Source organism: Columba livia, chromosome 2 (assembly GCF_036013475.1).
Source record: "Columba livia isolate bColLiv1 breed racing homer chromosome 2, bColLiv1.pat.W.v2, whole genome shotgun sequence".
NCBI lineage: Eukaryota > Metazoa > Chordata > Aves > Columbiformes > Columbidae > Columba > Columba livia.
The window spans coordinates 14,815,865-14,833,789 of record NC_088603.1 but is presented as its reverse complement, the minus strand read 5'-3'; the positions used below and the strand labels follow the sequence as shown (position 1 = coordinate 14,833,789).

The following is a 17,925-nucleotide window of genomic DNA, read 5'->3' as shown; positions in this document are numbered from 1 at the left end:
TTTCCATGGGGGGAAATACTATTTAATAGTACCTTTTAAAATCATGCAATAACTTGATGTAAGAAGAGACAGTACTATCATTATTTAAGACAGAAGCTGCAAATTATCTTGTGATGGACAAGTGCAGAAGAACATTTAAAAAGACGAAAGCTCCTCTGCCAGGCTGGAAGCTGGCTGGCTGAAGGCCAGCATCGGTACAAAAGCCGTGGAGCTTCATTAGGGACGTGTTGCACCGAAATGAGCAAATCCTGCTGAGCACCAGGGCAGAGCGCCACGCTGGGGGGCTGGAGAGCTGCCAGGACAGAGCCGGCTGCTGCCCCTGCTGCTCGGCTCTCAGTGGGAGTTTTGGTCAGTACGCACCCGTCCGTTAGACAATTCTACCCAAAACCACCCTGAAATGACTATTTCAACAAATGAAACAGCAACACGCCCCCTTTCCCATAAATTTACGTTTAATTTTTGAGTGATTCTAAAATGAAGGCTGAGAGAAATTAATCCTTTTGTGTATTCCCATTGTGAATTAGGAATTTGTTGTGATTCCTTTCATAGGAGATACACAGAAGCAGTTGTACAGAGCTTGCATGATTTTGATGGCAAACATAGCCATTCTGTTTCCGATAAGATGTACTTTATGTAAGCTTCAAGTAAATCATATTGTTCAAACATCTTAAAATAAGCACATTTTGGAAAGTCGTAAAGTTTCAGGATGGAGCTGGGAGAGAAAAATAAAGCAGTGGTATTTCCTCAGTACTAGCTGTGCAGGGGGGGAAAACTGCCCTTTTTAAGATGTAGAAACACCTGGCATTAGATTGAATCTTGATCTCTTAGAGCTTGTTCTGTAACACATGTAAAATATTAGCAAGTTAAAAAGAATTTTTTTCCATATGTATTTTTCTATAAAGATGGAATTTCTGCAAAACAGCTATTATGTATTTATTGTAACCTATATTGCCAGCATTTCTTAATTAACATCTTTGGTTGAAACAAGAAAAATGACAGCTGCTTCTGGAATAGAGCTATGAATCCTCTCCACCAAAAGAAATCACAAAATGATGGGAAGTTGTTCCAGAATTCATCTCAAGAGTTTGTTCAATCTGGTGTTTTGCCTCAGAGCATCTATGATATTCCTAGTGTATGTTTGTTTTATCTTTTCTTTGCAGCTTTCAATGATGGAGATTCTGTCACTGCTCAAGTCACTCAAGCTGTCTCTGCCATTAGTAGAAGGTGATAGTTTAGAGTGGGTATCTTTTTGCCATCATCGCCGCTCATACATTCAAGTCCAGTCTGTCTTTTCCCTAGTTCAGTATAAGCCTGCTCTTTCTTATCCCATCCATAATGGTCATGGAGAACAACATTACCTTCTTTGGAACTCCCTTCAACACGACTTAAGGCCAATATTGCTGCTTTGTTCCTGGAGAAAACCCCTCCAGTCTTTCAGTTTTTCCTTCTAAATAAAGTTTTTCAAACCTCTGATTAACCTTGCTGCTCTCTCCTCTTGACTCTCTGAAATCAATTAATATTACTTGAAATACAGTGATCAAAACTGGACATAATATTCCAGCTGAGCAGAGTGGAAGTTGTGTACATCATGTTGTATATATCATGTTGTATACACAGTAACTCTCTTTAAAAATTCTGTATGATCTTTTTTTTCAAAAAGAAATAATTTGTTGTCATATGATCTGCACATCCTTTGACAGCCTTGGCAGTTGCTTGCCATATTGTATTCAGACAGATGGTTCTTCTCTAAGTGTACCAGCCTTGCTTCTGTTCTTAGTGGATGGCAGGGATATACTTTTGTGCAGACCACTTCCCAGATTTGTCAAGATTGTTCTGGATTGTAACCTTGTTTTCTAGTATTTTTTTTTAGTCCTCCATGAGTTAATGCCAGCTGCAAATACAGTAAAAATACCTTGGTTCTGTTTCCAAAGTTATTGCTCAGTATTTTATATTGAGTAGACCAGACCTCTGTGGGATGTCCCTTACTTCAACCTTCCAGTTTGAAAATGATCCCTGGGTAACCAGAGGATAGTTTTCCAAGTAGTTTTTACCTACCATGTTTTCCTTGTTCGGACCTTTGGGCATTTTATGTGAGATGGAGTCAGAAGTCTTGCTGAAGTTGAGAAGCATGACACCTACTGAGTCTCAGCTTGGGTACCAGGATATTACTCCTGCAAGTTAAAGTACATCTAAAGTGAATCCCACTTCATGTCAATGAGGTGATTTTCGTTTGTAAAGATAATATTTGCAATAGCAGAGATTGTCAAGGCTCCACATGTGTCCTGTACTTTCCCATGAAGGTTCACGAAAGGAGCTGTACCCATCCTTTCTTTCCCCCATATCAGCCTTAGTGATGAGTAGAACAGGAGAAAGATCCTGTTAATGTTAGAGGGTTTGAATAATTTCTTCAAAGGCTCTATAGTCTTTCTCAGCCCTTCTGATTTTTCTTGCTCAGAGCCTCTCTCACTTGTCTAAATGGAAGATTTTTGTGGTCAGATGTGATGGATTTGAAATGCGAAGGCACTAAGCTCTTGTACAGATTTGGGTGGACTTACTCCGTTGGAGTGGCCACAGAAGAGGGTTTCTGTACAGGACGGCGCTGAATACTGAGGTGATGCTCAGTAACCTCTTTGTCCTTTGCAAGGATGAAGAAGGTTCCTGTGCAGCTTTTTATGGAGGTTCAGAAAAGCTTATTTGGCTGAGCTGTGGGACTTGAGATGTCTTTCAGCTTAGTCAAGCTAGAATATGAACCTGAGGGTGTTTTCCAGTAAATAGGAAAAGGCAGAAGGTCTGTTACCTGGCATACCATATGGCTGCAGTTGGATGTCAAGAGTAGAAGCTGGGAATGTTGATCTACCGATAGGTTAGGTATTCACAGGGCACAAATGTATATATATATATATCCAAGATAGTAGGTTTACACTTGGCACCATCTTCAGACTGGGAGAGGTGCCCCTGCCTGCCAAGTTGTTATGAGCAGAAGTGAGGTATGAGACACCACATATTTTTCTGAAGTGTGAAAAGTTCTAAGCCTGACGGAGTGTGATGTGGGCTGAAAACTGTGGAGAGTTCTCTGATGTGGTAGTTTCAGGAATAAAGTGCTTGGCTCTAATTATTGACATGTATCAAATGTTAGAGTGCTGTTTACATAAGAATATTTAAATCTGATAGTGGTGTTGCTATAGAGTTGTTTTCTGTTTGTGTTACTCATACTTGCCTTGAATGAATCCAGTCCATCTATCTTAAATTTTATCTAAACCTTTAAAGCATGTTGACACATAAAATGTAGATTTAAAACTCTCCATGTGCTTTCTTTTGTTGTTGTTGTTGTTTAACGACACTGAAATGTCTGTACCTCTCCTTTTCTTTTTCAACCACTAAACAGTCTCATTTTCAGCTGGTTTTAAGTTGCTTTCTCTTTGTCATGCCTGCACAAGGTACTCAAAAGACCAATCCACAAATTTGAACTAAGCTGTGGTAGAATAAAAGCTGTAAATCACCGGTCCCCTAGTCATTCTCTCTGTATACAGCAATGCTAGATAATACATTTTATGACATTAATGCTTCCAGTGCTTCTAAGTTTTCTGTTTCTTGCCTTGCTTAACATATAATAGCTTGGAAGGCAGATGGATTGGGAGTATTAAAAAGTACCTTTCCAAACTCCTGGAGAATTTTTGAGAGACAATAATTTTCATTTTCTCAGTAGACTTTTTGACTTCCAAGAGAAGCAGTTCAGCCTACGATTTTATTGGTCAAGTGAGAGGCCTTGATAGAATTTGTTGGTAAGCTTCCAAATCATTTGAACATTATGTTTCTACAATTGTAACAGCTTCAGATTTTTTTTTTTTTTCGATTAACAGAAGACTTTGAATGCTTTTTCACTCATAGCTGGGAAAAATAGAAAGATGACTCAGATGTGTGTAGGTTTTACCAGGAGTCTGTCTGTTCTGTATCGTAATGAATGCTGCCTGTGGAAAATGAGATGATAGTGAGATGATGAAGTGCTGGCACTTGTAGTAATATCTGTTTTGGAAATGAGGCAGGGGAAGATGTACTGAGGTAGGAGTCACAGGACCATGGTCTAGATACTTGTTTGCTCTGAGCAGGTCGATGCCTGTGGATTCCACCAGTGGTATTGACATTGAAACACTGGAAACATGCATTGTAAGGCACATTAAATTTCCATGTTGATGGGCCAACTGAGTTTGAAACCTATTCTGTTGTAAGTAAAACATATAATTTGACTGATCTTAACTTTTCTGACACAGGTTCTTGGTCAAATTATTCACTAGTGCGGGTAGAATAAGCAAGGGTAAAGTCAAACAGCATTAATGACTATGGCAGCTATTAGCTGATGTGGTGAAACTGTTCTCTTTAGACCAGTGGAGTGTTGGCTGCTCTACACAGCTGAAAGAGAAGCCCTGTCAACAAAAAATACTTGGAAATAAGTACTGTTGTCAAATGCCATTTTGCTGCTGAGCTTTCCAGTGTTTTCCTGCAGTAGTGCAGAAATAGCATTGACATCTGTTGAAAACTTTATCTATTAAGAGATCTATTTCTTTTTTATTTGCATAGCCACGTTCTCTTACATCCTTTGATCAATTTTCTTCCTGTCTAATAATCTGATCTTGATTAATTAATTTTTCTCAGTTTTCTCTGTTAGTTTTTAGACGTTTAAGTAGTTTTACTGTAAAGACCTCTTTCCCCTGCTTCTTTCTGTTATGATTGTGGGTTTTGTTTTTTTTTTTTTTAAATTCTCTTTTCTCCAAGAATGGTTTTATATCTGTTCCTAAATCAATCTTCATTATTAACACAATTTCCTTTTCACTCTTCCACTTACTCTTTTGATATGAGGATAGAAACATAGCTCTTATTCATCTTTATAAATGTATGTATGAATTAATATTTGAGTAATTCTGCACAAAAATTTTTGCATGATTTTGGGGAAGGAGGGACAGAAGGGAGATTAGTACTTCAAAACATGAGTCAAGGCTCAGGTGGGGATTATTGTGATTGTTGCACTGGTCATTATTTCTGAACTTTCTGAACTAGTTCAAAACATGATCACATTACTGTGTGCGTCATTGTGAGAGACGGACAAGTTTGGTTTTTTCTAAGTTCTTACGTCTCCTCAGAAAAATGCTTTGGTGTTACATAATGGCCATTGTTCTTTTGCATGTTTTTCATAGCATCCTCCTGGGCAGTTGAGAAGGAAATACAGTTCCTGCTCCACTATTTTCCTGGATGACAGCACAGTCAGTCAACCAAACCTCAAGTATACCATCAAATGGTGGGTTTTAGAATTTCTTTTTTGCTAGAAACTACATTATGTATATGTATTTATGTATAAATCTTTCTGAACCATTACTAAGCAAGCTTCAAAGGTTTTAGTTTTTGAAGCAGTAAATTTATTTAATCTAGTCATGCTCCAGAGGCAGTGAATAGGATGGGCAAAGGGTATTACTCTTATTTTAAGTCCATGCAGAAAAAAAACCCTCTCAATACTGTATATCTCAACAGAAAACAGCAATTAAGGATCTCAGATTCCAGCAACTGAAGTCCTTGTGCTTCAACATTCGACTGGGTACCTGCTTTGGATTAATTCTCAAAATTTACTTGGGTTCTTATTTATTCAGAATTTTGGAATTATCTGAAACTGAAGAGCTCTTTCCTGTTCATGAAAAAATGCTCATTTGCTAAGCTTTCCTTCCAGTTTTCTGTTTGAAATGGAAATTAATTGCCTCCAGATTCATCTCCTCATTGAGTACAAGGGCACTGGCAGTTTATTACACAGCTTTGTATGTGGAGCGCACAGGGGCTTGCCCTTGGGTGATGTCTCAGATGAGCATTTCAGGTTTCACTGGTGCCTTTTTACATTTGGAGAGAAATGAAATAGATATTTATAGGGTATGGTTCTTTACATTTTGTACAGTAAAGGGAAAAAAAAGAGAGAACAAATGCTCAGGCATTTTATGCTGTTTGTTCATTATGATTGCTGATATACTTTCTTGAGTTGTTTGTAGGATGGTTACCTTCGTATACGCAAATGCAAGATTTATTAAGACAAAATCAGTGCTACAGAGATACTTACATGAGAGGCAAATGTATTCAGGCTAACACATCCAAAGCAGTTTGTAATGCTGGTGGTCACTAAAACACATACTTAATTTTTCTGTTTAAGGAAAAAAGAAAGGAGTGGAGAGTAGAGGGATTTGCAGTCAGACTGCCACTAATTCCTCATCAGCTATTTCTACCTGAAATATAGTCCTGCTTTTCCTCAGGTTTCTTTAACTAGTAATTTACAAATAATTCAGATGAACACTGGAAAGTTTTTGTGTGGGCTTGTTTGTTTGTTTGTTTGCTTTTTCCTTCTGGAATCTCATAGTCTTCTGGTCTAAAATCCTTTGCATGGAGATTTTTCTAAGTGCAGCCTTCTGGGTGGGTTTCGTGTCCCTTTTTGCATAAGAACTGAGACTGCCCATGGAAAGAAGAGATGGGTTCAGCTGGCCGCAGCAGCCGAGCAGCATTTTCAGTGGGCCACGGTGGCCAGCAGCAGCCTGGAGAAAGAGGAGCCAGACAGATAAGCTGAAGGGGGAGTGAGGTGGTGACATTCCCGGGGACTGGGGTTGTCTGGGGGGCGGGAGCTGAGGGCAGGAGTGAGTGCTGGGTCAGGATGGAGGAGCCGGCGCTGGGTCGGCTCAGGGAGGCGTGCGGGGCTGGGGCCAAGGGCTGGCGGCTGCGGGGGGTCAGAGGGTTTGCAAAGGGGTTGTGTGGGGTGAGAAACTGGACTCTGGCCCATGAGGCCTGTGGGTGAGGAGCCTTTTCCTCCTCTTTTCTCCCATCTGGCTGCACATTTAACAGATTGAAGGGGTGGCAAGATTGCAAGATTATTGCTTTGGTAGTACAACTTTGTTCCTTGCCCTCATCCTGGCAGTCTTTGCAGATAACCGACTGTTGCACGTCAGTAGATCGATGAGGGGTGTGTTTTGGCCAGCTTATTTATTTCTTCTGGGTCGTGTTGTGCACTGGTATGTTTAAAATATTAGTGCACCTACTGGAGATGTGCAGCGCTGGTGGGGTGGCCCGGGCAGGGTCTTGGAAGCTCCATAAGCCCCTTCCCTGCACACGGAGTGAGTGCCGGCTGACCCAGCCTGTGCAAAGCCCAGTGCAACTTGGAGCTGGGTTAATCTATCACAGCACTGAAAGGCTTTCAGATTCTGATATAGATTTCTAAATAGTAAATATTTTCTAAACTTAATTTGACATTTTGTTACAAAAGCAACCATATGGGCATCAAGCGGAGCTCTGCATGTAGATTCTTGCATCTGTTTGCATAAGTGAACTGGAGCTGCAAGTGTGTTCCTAGGGACATCATTTAAAATTTAATTTTAGGAGTAATTCATTTTGTGAATTGCTTTCAGTCAAATTAAATTCATTCATAAATATGTTTTTTTCTGTTTAGTGAGGACCATGTCCTTTAAATATCCATGGTACACAGTATCTCTTAAGTCCTTAAATATGTCTCTATAGAAAAAATCAAATTTGAAAAACATTTATGATCTAAAATCTTACAGTGCAGCCAGGTAAAAGTTATAATGCTCATACAACGTTAGTAAAATGTATTTGCTTGCAACTAAGAAAAAATATTTTCTGCAATGTAGCTGTTCAAAACAAAAAGGGGGGGGGGGGGGCACAAAATAACCAAACCTGAAATAATTTAAGATTCTACTAATTGGGTAGCTCCAACATATTGTTTTCCTAACACACACTATGTGTGTTTTTGTGTAAAACTTCTGGAATAAAATTACAGGGCAAGCAATTGACTCTTTTAAAAGGCCTTTTATGGAAAGAAAAGCAGGGGACTTTTGCGTCATTATGAGACATAAACATCTTACAGTGAATCACTGACAAAACAAACTACCAACAAATAGAATCAGTGAACTCCCTCCTCCTTCCCCTTTAGCTTTGACTAAGGTTTGTGCTGCTGAACAAGCGGGGGGTGCTGGTTCTGCTTCATGGCGCAGTAAAGCTCTGTCACGTGTAGAGCATCTGTCCTGGGTGACGCTGGAATCGTGAGCGGGAAACAGGAGAACAACCATGAGAAGCCATGTCTTAATTTTCTTCAGTCTCAATTGTGAATAAGATCAATTAGTTGCATACGTAATTAAAATCTTAGCTTTCAGTTAATATAAGGATTCATTTTGTCTTTGTGCAGAATGTAAACAGAGGTACTTGAGAGTGTGGTTGACAACACGGGAAATGCATAATGCACCAAGTTATTCAGGGAGTTGGTGTTCCTGAATTAAAATAAGTAACTTGGTACCATAAAACCATAGGAGCCTGGTATTTGAGTATGGTATGTTAATACCTATCTAGAAAGACAGCCAAAAGTTCATGGATTTAAATACAAAATCCAAAGCCAGTGGTGTTTAAAATATTTCACGTTAGCCTGGCAGCATCAGCAAACAATAAAGAGAATGTCCAAGTGATGCCTTATCTGCAGCCTTGGAAGGCAGTAGGAGTTTTAGCATGGACTTAGTGGAGCAGGGCATTAAATGGAAGGTTTGTGCAACTTGGTATGTGGAATATGAGTATTTTTTTAAGGTTCTTCATTACTACTGAAAAGGAGGCACATGGAATGTGCCGCAGAAATAGTATAGAATTGTCTGTTTACAGCAGTTTTCCTAGTATGTAACAATAAACAGAAGAAATAGGCTGTTGAGCATAGTTTTGTCATGCATTGTGCTAGGTTTTAAATTTGCTTGTTAATATGATGTATAATATAATTTGACAGTCCTGAGATATTAACTCTGTATTTTTCTTTACAGTGTAGCTCTTGCAATATATTACCACATCAAAAACAGGTATGTGAATAATTAAATCTTGTACCGAATATATCTTTACTCAAAACAAATCACTGCTCAGACCCTAAAAATCCATGCACTGTTTCTTTCAAAATGTTTTTGGGTAGTAGTGTTCTTATTTCCCACGTTAGAAATTAGAACTGTATTCTTCTGTATTTTTATATATATTATATTGCTTAGAAAAATAAAAGTTGGAGGATTACATACCATAAGAATCTGGAAGTACAGTTCAGCATTGAAGAACTTGGATGACTCAGTGTTGGGTTTTATGTACACTGGATGGTTCTGCATTGTTGTGTATCTTGCGATTACATATAGAGAAACCTGAATAGTGTTTTTCAGATTTATTTTTTGAGGCTACACCTCTATAAAAGTTAACTGTGTAAATCAGTGATCAGTTAATGTTAATAGATTCTGAAATTTAAAAAGCTAAATTACACAGTACGGGAGACATTGTGAATAGATGTAGTTCAAGATGCCTCAGAAACTGAGCAAGTCCTGGCTTGTCTTTTGTGGTGCAGTATATGCTAGATCAGTCAAGTTGATTAAAATAGAATAGAAAATAGGTTCTCTAAAAAGTGACTTGGTGCATAAATTAGCTTTCTTCAGGTTGAATTGTGCTTTTGTGTCTTAAATTCCACATTCTCATGTCACATTATCATAAAATAATATTGCCTGACATCTCTAACACGAGATCATATAAATACTTTTGTGTCCATGGCTTTTCAATGTGTCTTTTCAGAGAACTTGGCTTAGAGCTCAATCTAACAAGCCACTTACGTGTTTTTTCTTCTGGACTCTGAGAAGTCTGACTAGAACAAAAGGAATTACTGATAAATTTAAAGTTAAGCTGGTACATCATTTGGGACCATGTTTCAGGTCACTGGAACCCATCACACTCCTTGAAACAAGACTGATATCTAAAGAGAAACCTTTAGAAGTGCACAAGGGCGGAAAGGCTTAGAGCTCGATCCCTGCTGAAAGCTCTTAGAAGACTTTCCAAGACGTCAGTTGGCCTTGGACTGAAACATGGCAATACTTAAAGCTAAAGTTGGCTTGAAATATTTTTGCAAACTTTTAAACTCATTTCCCAGGAAATGAGGTGTTAGTGGTCATGCTTGAATTACCTTTTTTATCCATCTGTGTTCTCTTTTTCCCCTTTCCTCTATCTTTCTGGGGTTAGTTTGGCTAACTAACCAATTTTTACTAGAGTTGACTAAATAACAGAGATCTCAAACATAATCAGACTTCAAAGTTTTGTGGAAATAAGTTATTCTTAAGTGCTCTGTTAAGTCTCATGCCAGCTGAATGAAAGGCTCAGAAGAATGGGGTGCATTAGGGTCGCCAGAGGGTGAGAAACTTCAGGAGGAATCCAGAGCCAAAGGAATCCAGACTCGCTTTGTGCTGATTGCCATGGAGCTGATCTCTGTCTGTGGTAAAATACACTCGTTCATGGTCTTAACAGAACTTGATGCAAACCGATTTGATCCACAAGTAGTAGACAGAGAGGCTAAATCTTTATAAAATAATGAGTCCCATGCCATTGTCTTGGAAACAAATACATTCTGACTGTTACCTTTTTAGGAAACTTGCTATCTGTCCTTTTGCTTTTGGGATGGAGAAGGGATTTATTCTGGAGAAACTAGTTGCTGCTTCTCCCCCCTTGAAGCTCTCTAGGGTGGGCAGGTGTGCAGTTATTATTAATTTTTTATATATATATATATGTGTGTGTGTATATATATATAAAATTATATATATATATATATATATATATATATATAATTAATGGCTCCTAAATGCAGGATGTGAAGCGACCATTCTGTCTGAGTTTGTCTCTGATTTAGGAATGGAGGGACAATGTGATAACATTATTCAGTTGTACTTGCTGCTGAAACAGAGATAGCAAAAAATGTGTTCTGTTTCCTGCCATTATAGGCGAAAAGGAAGTTGTTGACGTATGTGGTAGATTTGGTTCATTATGGGAGGCTGGGAGTAAGAAACCACCATGATTTCTATAGACTCAAGGTTGATTTTGACAGAGAATGAGTCAAGCACCTGCTTTGGCAGAGAATTGTTTCCAGACAATATTTATTTGTTCTGCGGACTAAGCTTAAAACTAAATTACTTCCTAATATTCCAAACTCTCACCAATCCCATTTTTTTTTAGAAACTATATGTGAAATAGAATATTCCTTCATATGTTTCCCACATTTCATATGATGGTAACATTCTAGTTAGCATTCTCTCATTTCCCATTGTCTCCTGTCATTGTGCTATTGATTTACTCTCTGCAGCTTTTGTTGTGCTATTCAGCAAGTGGTAAAAGACTCCACCTGTCTTGTTTTCAGAGGAATGCATAAGCATTGGTCAATTTGCTCAATCAGTAAATAAAATAAATACCAACAAACTAAACATGAAAAATTCATAGATCAACAGTAGATGGTTCATTTCTGAAAGATAACAATGTGAATTTGTTCTAATAAAGAAAAAAACCCATCTCTCTCTCTCTCTCTCTCTCTTTCGTAATTATCTCAATCTGGGTTTTGTTGTTGTTGTTCTAATGTAAGCACTACTTTTTTAAAAAAAAAGTGTTTATTTCCAGTGTTAGCAAGCTTTATAGCAGAAAAAATGTCACCTTCAAATGTTGAGGTTTAAATGTTAGCTGCTAATAAGTACATTTTGAAGACATGAATCCACTGTAAACCTCGTGTTTGCATGCTCTGAGAGACACGTGCTGTTGAGTAAAGAGACAAAACATATTCAGTGAATTCTGTCTTAAGAAGTCCATGACCAGAGTACCAGCGATGCTGTAAATAAAGATGGGATTGTAATAACTGGGTCACATGGATGCATCTGTCCAGAAAGCGTCCAGTTCTAACTGGTACTGTTATACCACTCGCTTTTGTAGTTGTTAATGTTCCTGCCAAGATGACACACAGCAAAAATCTTACATTGCATACTGGATGTTAGGCTTGTGAAGCTGCATCAACTTGCATGCTGATCTTGAGGGATCTGAGAGAGAAATAGCAAATAAAACCAGTGAACAAGAATATTATTTTGTCTGTATTCCTGTATTTTGTATGTACTGCTTTTTGCTTTCAGGAATCATTAGGAGGATAAGGTTTTCCAAATAATTAAAAAGTGAAGTACGTGTGTATTAACGAAAGGATAACTGTTAAAATAGTGTTGCATATTTGTAAATGTTCATGATGTCGACAATAGAGGAGGAGGAATTAAGAGATTGCAAATATTAACATGATGAAGTTAAGAAAAGGAGAGTAAGCTGGGCTGATTTTATTATAAGTGTATAGTAGTACCTCTTAGGCTGTGAAAGCGCCTCACAGTAGAGAGCACAAAAGCTGTGTATCTCGGGTATTGAGAGCTGAAAATTTTAGCAAACTTTGTAATGTGGGTTTCATATTACGTGTGAAATTATGGCAGGATACGTCCAACTTCTATTTGAAAACCCCATTTCCGCAGAGTTTCTAAGCACCCTGCAGCATGAGTTTTGGACTTTTAACACTGCACTTGTGTCTGTGAGAGCCGTGTGCTGTTCTGTTCAGATAATGACACTACTTTGGTTTTAATACTTTTTAGGGACACAGATGGAAGAATGCTCTTAGATATTTTTGATGAAAACCTTCATCCCCTTTCGGTAAGTTCATCCGCCTCTTCTTCCCTTTCATGTGAACTGTCTTTCTCTCTGTCTGCTTCGTTTTGTTTCAGTCACCTATTTGGAAGTATTTCTTCCTTAGAAATCCGAAGTGCCACCAGATTATGACAAACATGACCCGGAGCAGAAACAGATTTACCGCTTTGTTCGGACGTTGTTCAGTGCTGCTCAACTGACTGCTGAATGTGCCATTGTCACCCTGGTGAGTGTCTGCGAGATTACATCAGCCAGCTGACAGACCCGGTTTTGTTCCCAAAGCTTGGCTTTGTGTGATTTAATAGATCTAGGTGCTGCCAGGGATTTTTTTCTCACCATGGAGACCAAGAGAATTTCTCGATGGGAAGAGATACTACAGTTCATTTTCACTGGGAGAGTAAGCGGTTGAAGAAGAGATTGGGTAACACAGAAGCCGGGTTCCGTCTTGCCCTCGCAGAGCGATAGCGTTACAGGCCACGAGGGTGACTAATAGAAAATGCGGGTGGCAGAAGTGATCTGAACGGGAGGGAATGTTGAAAGCAGAAAGGCTTCCACTTTGGGGAGGTTTGCTGTGTATCATTGCAGCTCCCAGCAGAGACTCGGCAACAGCTGTACGTAATTTAATAGCACTAATAAGAACTGATGGGCACATGAAGGATTTGGTGAGTGACTAGTATGTGTTGGTGATGGCTCTTTTTTTTTACTTGCACTGTACTTGCCTTTCAGGACCACATCATAGGATTGAACAATTGTACTCAAGGCTGAAGTTTAGCTACTTAAAAATAGCATGACACAAAAGAAGGTTCAGATTTTCAGCTGGTGTGGATCAGCACAGCAGTGTGGATTTGAGGAGCTAAACTGATCTCCACCAGCTGAGAACTCCTTCGTTTTCCTGAATTTTTTATCTTGCCAACTCCGGCAAGCCTCTTCAGCTTTCAGACACAAGTTTGGCCATGTTCTTGACTCAGGAGATTTTAAACAAATGAAATGCGTTGTGTTTGGTTGGTTGTTTGGTTGGGTTTTTTTTTACCACTACAACATGTGGTTTCATACCAGCTTTGTTATGCACTTGAGATCGAAGAAGGGGAAATTGGAGAAGGCGGATTTTGAAGCCTAGACCTACTCATTTCCTCTCAATCTCTCTCCCTTGGCTTCTTAGATAGGTGGCAGGCTTTTCTCCTTCAGACAGTCAGAATGAATTGTACTAGCCAGTACAGAACAGGGATACGAGAGAAACAGGGCAAGAAACACCCTGCAGTGCTCCACCCTTGCATTTTGAAGTATTACTCTACCTAGTTACTTGACCCAACCATTACTTGTTTTCTGAAATGACATTTTGTCTGTCTCTTTTACATAATTGCGCTAAGTACTTGTCCTTTTCCCTTTTCTTCCTAAGTGTTTTCTGCTGGAGGCAAGATATGTTGTGTGAATCAGTATGTTCTTGTGTAATTTAATTAATCCACTGTCAAATGCAGTGGAACCTTGTTGTAGTTATCTGTTGTTTGATCTTAGGTTGTTTGATCAGTGGAGGACACTATTTAGTAGAAAGGAAGAAGGCTTTTTTAATAACAATATCTTCCTGTTATTGCAATGCATGGAAAGTTCTTCCCCACAAATCTTGTTAACCCAGACATATATTTCAATATCTTTCATTTGTAACTACTTCCTTCCCTCGTGTGGTTCTTACGTGGTTTCCCTGCAAGTAACTCTTTTGGTGTGATCTGCAATGAAGTATAAATGTTTTCAACCCATTTGTTGCATTGCAGAGGCATTTTCTGTAGCTGTTAGGTCTTGAAACCTCAGGTGGCTTGGGGTTCTTTGCCTGACACAAGATAGCAGATAAACTCTTTCATTCCCTAGTTCCCAAAGCAGCCATGCAGATGTTTGCAGACAGATTTGGTGCAGTTAATCAGCATTCTTGTTCTGCTGTATGTGCCCATGTTTTCAGGATAATGGCACCGGCCTGAGCCCTCTTTCCAGAAGGCTTCAGGTTTTTGATAATAGTGGTTTACAAGTATGAAATCCTGCTGCTACTGTTCTCATTTTCCTCTGTACTTGTAGCTCCTATTTCTTTATTTGTTAGTGTCATCAGGAGGAGCCCCACAGACAGATCGTGTTGTTTCGGTGATGTTCAAATGTAGAAATGAACCTGTTAAAAAACAATCAACCTTTCACCCCTCTCCACGCTCCTGAAGTCTTAACAGTGTTGATATTGGTATTTATGACCCCTCCAAGTGCTCTCAATTTTGCTGCTCTGTCTGGAGGAGCAGAGAGCAGCATTCCCCGCTGGAGCTTATGTTCTGCCGTCGTCTGGCCACCCGTCGGAGAGCAATCTGATAGCCCTGACTGCCACTTGTCCCCCCTGGGAGGCTGCCAGGAGGCGGGAAGTGGAGATCACAGTGCATTCTGAACAAGATGCTACAACTATTATCTTTCTTTCACTCACTCTAAGTATTTTTAAAGAGTCCTAAACACCCTTTTTTACTGCCCAGATCATTAACATGGTCTAAGGTGTGCAGTTGAATGCAGTTGCCGTTTGTCTCTTCACATGCCGTTAGCCAGGCAGAAGCAGCAGTCACAATTGGTTATATAGCAGTCTGTGTGTTCAGCACAGGAGCTGAGTAAATGTGATACTCCAGACTGTTAGATAAGCTAATCTCCAGCAAAAAGCCAGCATTGTATTGCTTCAAGCACTTAATTAAAATATTTCAATTAAGGCCTCCACTATTACAGCAAAACCAATTTATAATTAAACAAAAAAATTTAATTTTCACACAGCCTCCGGAGCTGCCAAGAGATTTACTGTACTGATAGGTGAAAAATTAAAATCTCAGGTTGAAACAATTAAATACGAATTCACGTTATTTATGTATAAAATAATACCATAAGAATTAAATTAGTTTTCAGGATTGTGTTGCTGATTTAAAGTCTTGCAAATATATATATATATATATTTTGTCGCAGTGGGCAGCTGAACTATCCTCTGTGACCTGACTTTGTGAGGAAAATAATGCATATGCTTCTCTCTCAACCCAGAGTGTTCCCACTCTTGCTAAAACTGAAAAATGTCTGTTTCTTCACCATCTCCTCAAGTGCAGAGGAGACAAGTTGTACTTACATTAATCTATTAATTAGATAGCAAATAAAACTGTGAGCAGGAGGATTATCCGTACCAACAGGAAAACAATACAGTGTTTGCATGTCATGGGAATTAAATATTTATGCTTTGTTCTTTCATTCTGTAGAAATGAATCATCCCTGTTAAGTAGACCCAAAGAAGAGAATGGTCCAAATTTTTTGCTTTGCCTTACTATGACTTTCTGAGTTTTGTGCAAATAGACCAGATCTCAGGCTCCTAATACAGTTCAGTGTCCATAGTAGTTTCAGGGAGGATACATTTTGCATTTGCAAATAAGCAGATATGCTACAGACTGATCAGGTATGGTGATACATATAGTACGTGAGCTGAATTTTTTTCATGAAGTTCAGAGGAACGTGCCTTTGAAATATGTTACAAAGTTCATACTGTGACTGAAAGGATTTGATATTAGGAAATTTGAAATGTGAAGTGTGCAAGAATAAATTCTCCTTATGAAAAATAGGGATTTAATTAATCCAGCCAGATGTTCCTGAGTTCTTACTGTACTTTGCAGTCACATTCGCAGCAACTAGGTAGAGAGAAAATTGTTGAACTGTGTTATGAAAATGATAGTAGTTGAGGAGAATTTTGTTTTCTATGTGTTTGGAGGAAAGGAGAAAACTTTTCATTTGTTGCCTTTCACTGGAATATTTGTACTTTTAAATGCTGATAAAATACCTGTTTTTTTTTCATATTTCAGTTGAAGTATCAATAATCTGATATTTGTTTAAAAGAATCCAAAAAACAGAGAAAGTGACCAGAGTCCATAGACACACTTGATCTGCAGCAGAGGTCCTGTGAGCTGGGCCAGCGTAACTGCTGATCTTTATGCAGCTCTTGGAAGGTGCAGGTTCTTCTGAAGATTTCAGAGCGCAATGCAAAGTACTGTTCGTTGCCTCGTTTGAAAGCTGTCACTCTCCACCCAGTGACCCTGAGGGGTCGTGAGTGCAGTTGGGCAAGTGAGGCAAAGCACTGAAGCTATACTCTACCTCGTGTAAGAAATCCATGTATATCCACCTTGGTGGCCACCTTTGTCCTGGGCTTCAAGCGTTCCCTGGGAGGTGGATGAAACCCACCACTTTGCCACATCTGTAGAAGGTCTCCCAGGCACAGAGAGAAGGTCTTTCCACCCGTGCTGTGGATCCTGAGCCCCCTGAGCCAGTGTGGGTCAGGGCACACTCCGGAGAAGGGCCCGAGGAACAGGGGCTTTGTGCCTGTGCTTTGGGCACTGGTGGGAGCAGAAGATTCGGATTCTGATCCCCGGTTTTAGGACCATTCTCATCTTTTGACTACAGTCCAATATACAATACAGGCACCGTTATCGGTTAGCACCTGTACGTCTCTCAGTCAAGTCTTGCTTTAGGCTTACTGGGATATACACTTTATTAAAAGACAACATTGAAGCTTGGGGGAGGGTTATTTTTTTTTAATCCCCAAGAGAAGAGGACATTCATTCAAAGAATGGGTATCTGTTTTTTGATGCATCTCTAAGGGCTTCTGTTTGGGCAAAGAATGAACGCTGATCACAGTTTTAGACTGGAATGTTGATGTTGCCTAATAGCTTGGGTGCATTTTATATGTGTTACAGATTTTTGTCTTAAAATAAATAAAATAGGGGGCAAACATGGACATGTGTGACTTTTCTCTCAGTTCCTTTAGTGCTTCTTACAAATATCTGCAATGGTACTTTGCAGTTGTTCACATTTTCAGAGTTTTGTGACTGTGTTTGTTAACCTTTTCCAACGTTTGGTCTCAAAAAATAAAAATCAGATGCATTTGCAAGGACCACAATGATGTGATGTCCTTTTCCACCAAATGGATGGCATCAGACCTTTGTGGAACACTTTAAATGCCCAGCTGGGCAATTGCAAAGCACAGTTATTTCTGGAGAGCCGTGGTAGGGAACTGGCTGATTGCTTAGAACAGAGCATATGGCAATTTAGTGATTGGATTAGAGCTGTAATTTGGCTGTATGGGACCCACTACCAATTATAATTTTTTTCCGTACAAATATCTTTTTAGATTCAAGGCATTGTGGCACACTGAAGTTTTCTCATTAAAGAGACAGGACTGTGTATTTCTTCATAGTGTGTTGGGATGGAAACTATCTTTGTTAGTTATTCTGTGCTGGTACAACTTATAATGTGAGTTACTTAGTGAGTTCATATGGAGTCTAAATGAGAAAGGGAGGGAATGAGCTTTTAGCAAATACATGTTCATTTGTAGATTCTCAATTATGGTAATTAAAATACCAAAACCATCATCTCCTTTCT

At 39.2% G+C, this 17,925-nt stretch overlaps 1 protein-coding gene across 4 annotated transcripts in view; it reads left to right on the top strand.

The window, feature by feature from the left end:
• CCNY (cyclin Y) overlaps window positions 1-17,925 on the top strand; it is a 124,334-nt gene that overhangs the window by 84,900 nt on the left and 21,509 nt on the right. For all 4 annotated transcript variants that reach the window (XM_065055119.1, XM_065055120.1, XM_065055122.1 and 1 more), the window contains 4 exons: window positions 5,190-5,290; window positions 8,829-8,864; window positions 12,462-12,519; window positions 12,620-12,739. In XM_065055119.1, the coding sequence (XP_064911191.1) occupies window positions 5,190-5,290; window positions 8,829-8,864; window positions 12,462-12,519; window positions 12,620-12,739 (315 nt within the window). The remainder of the gene's footprint in view (window positions 1-5,189; window positions 5,291-8,828; window positions 8,865-12,461; window positions 12,520-12,619; window positions 12,740-17,925) is intronic.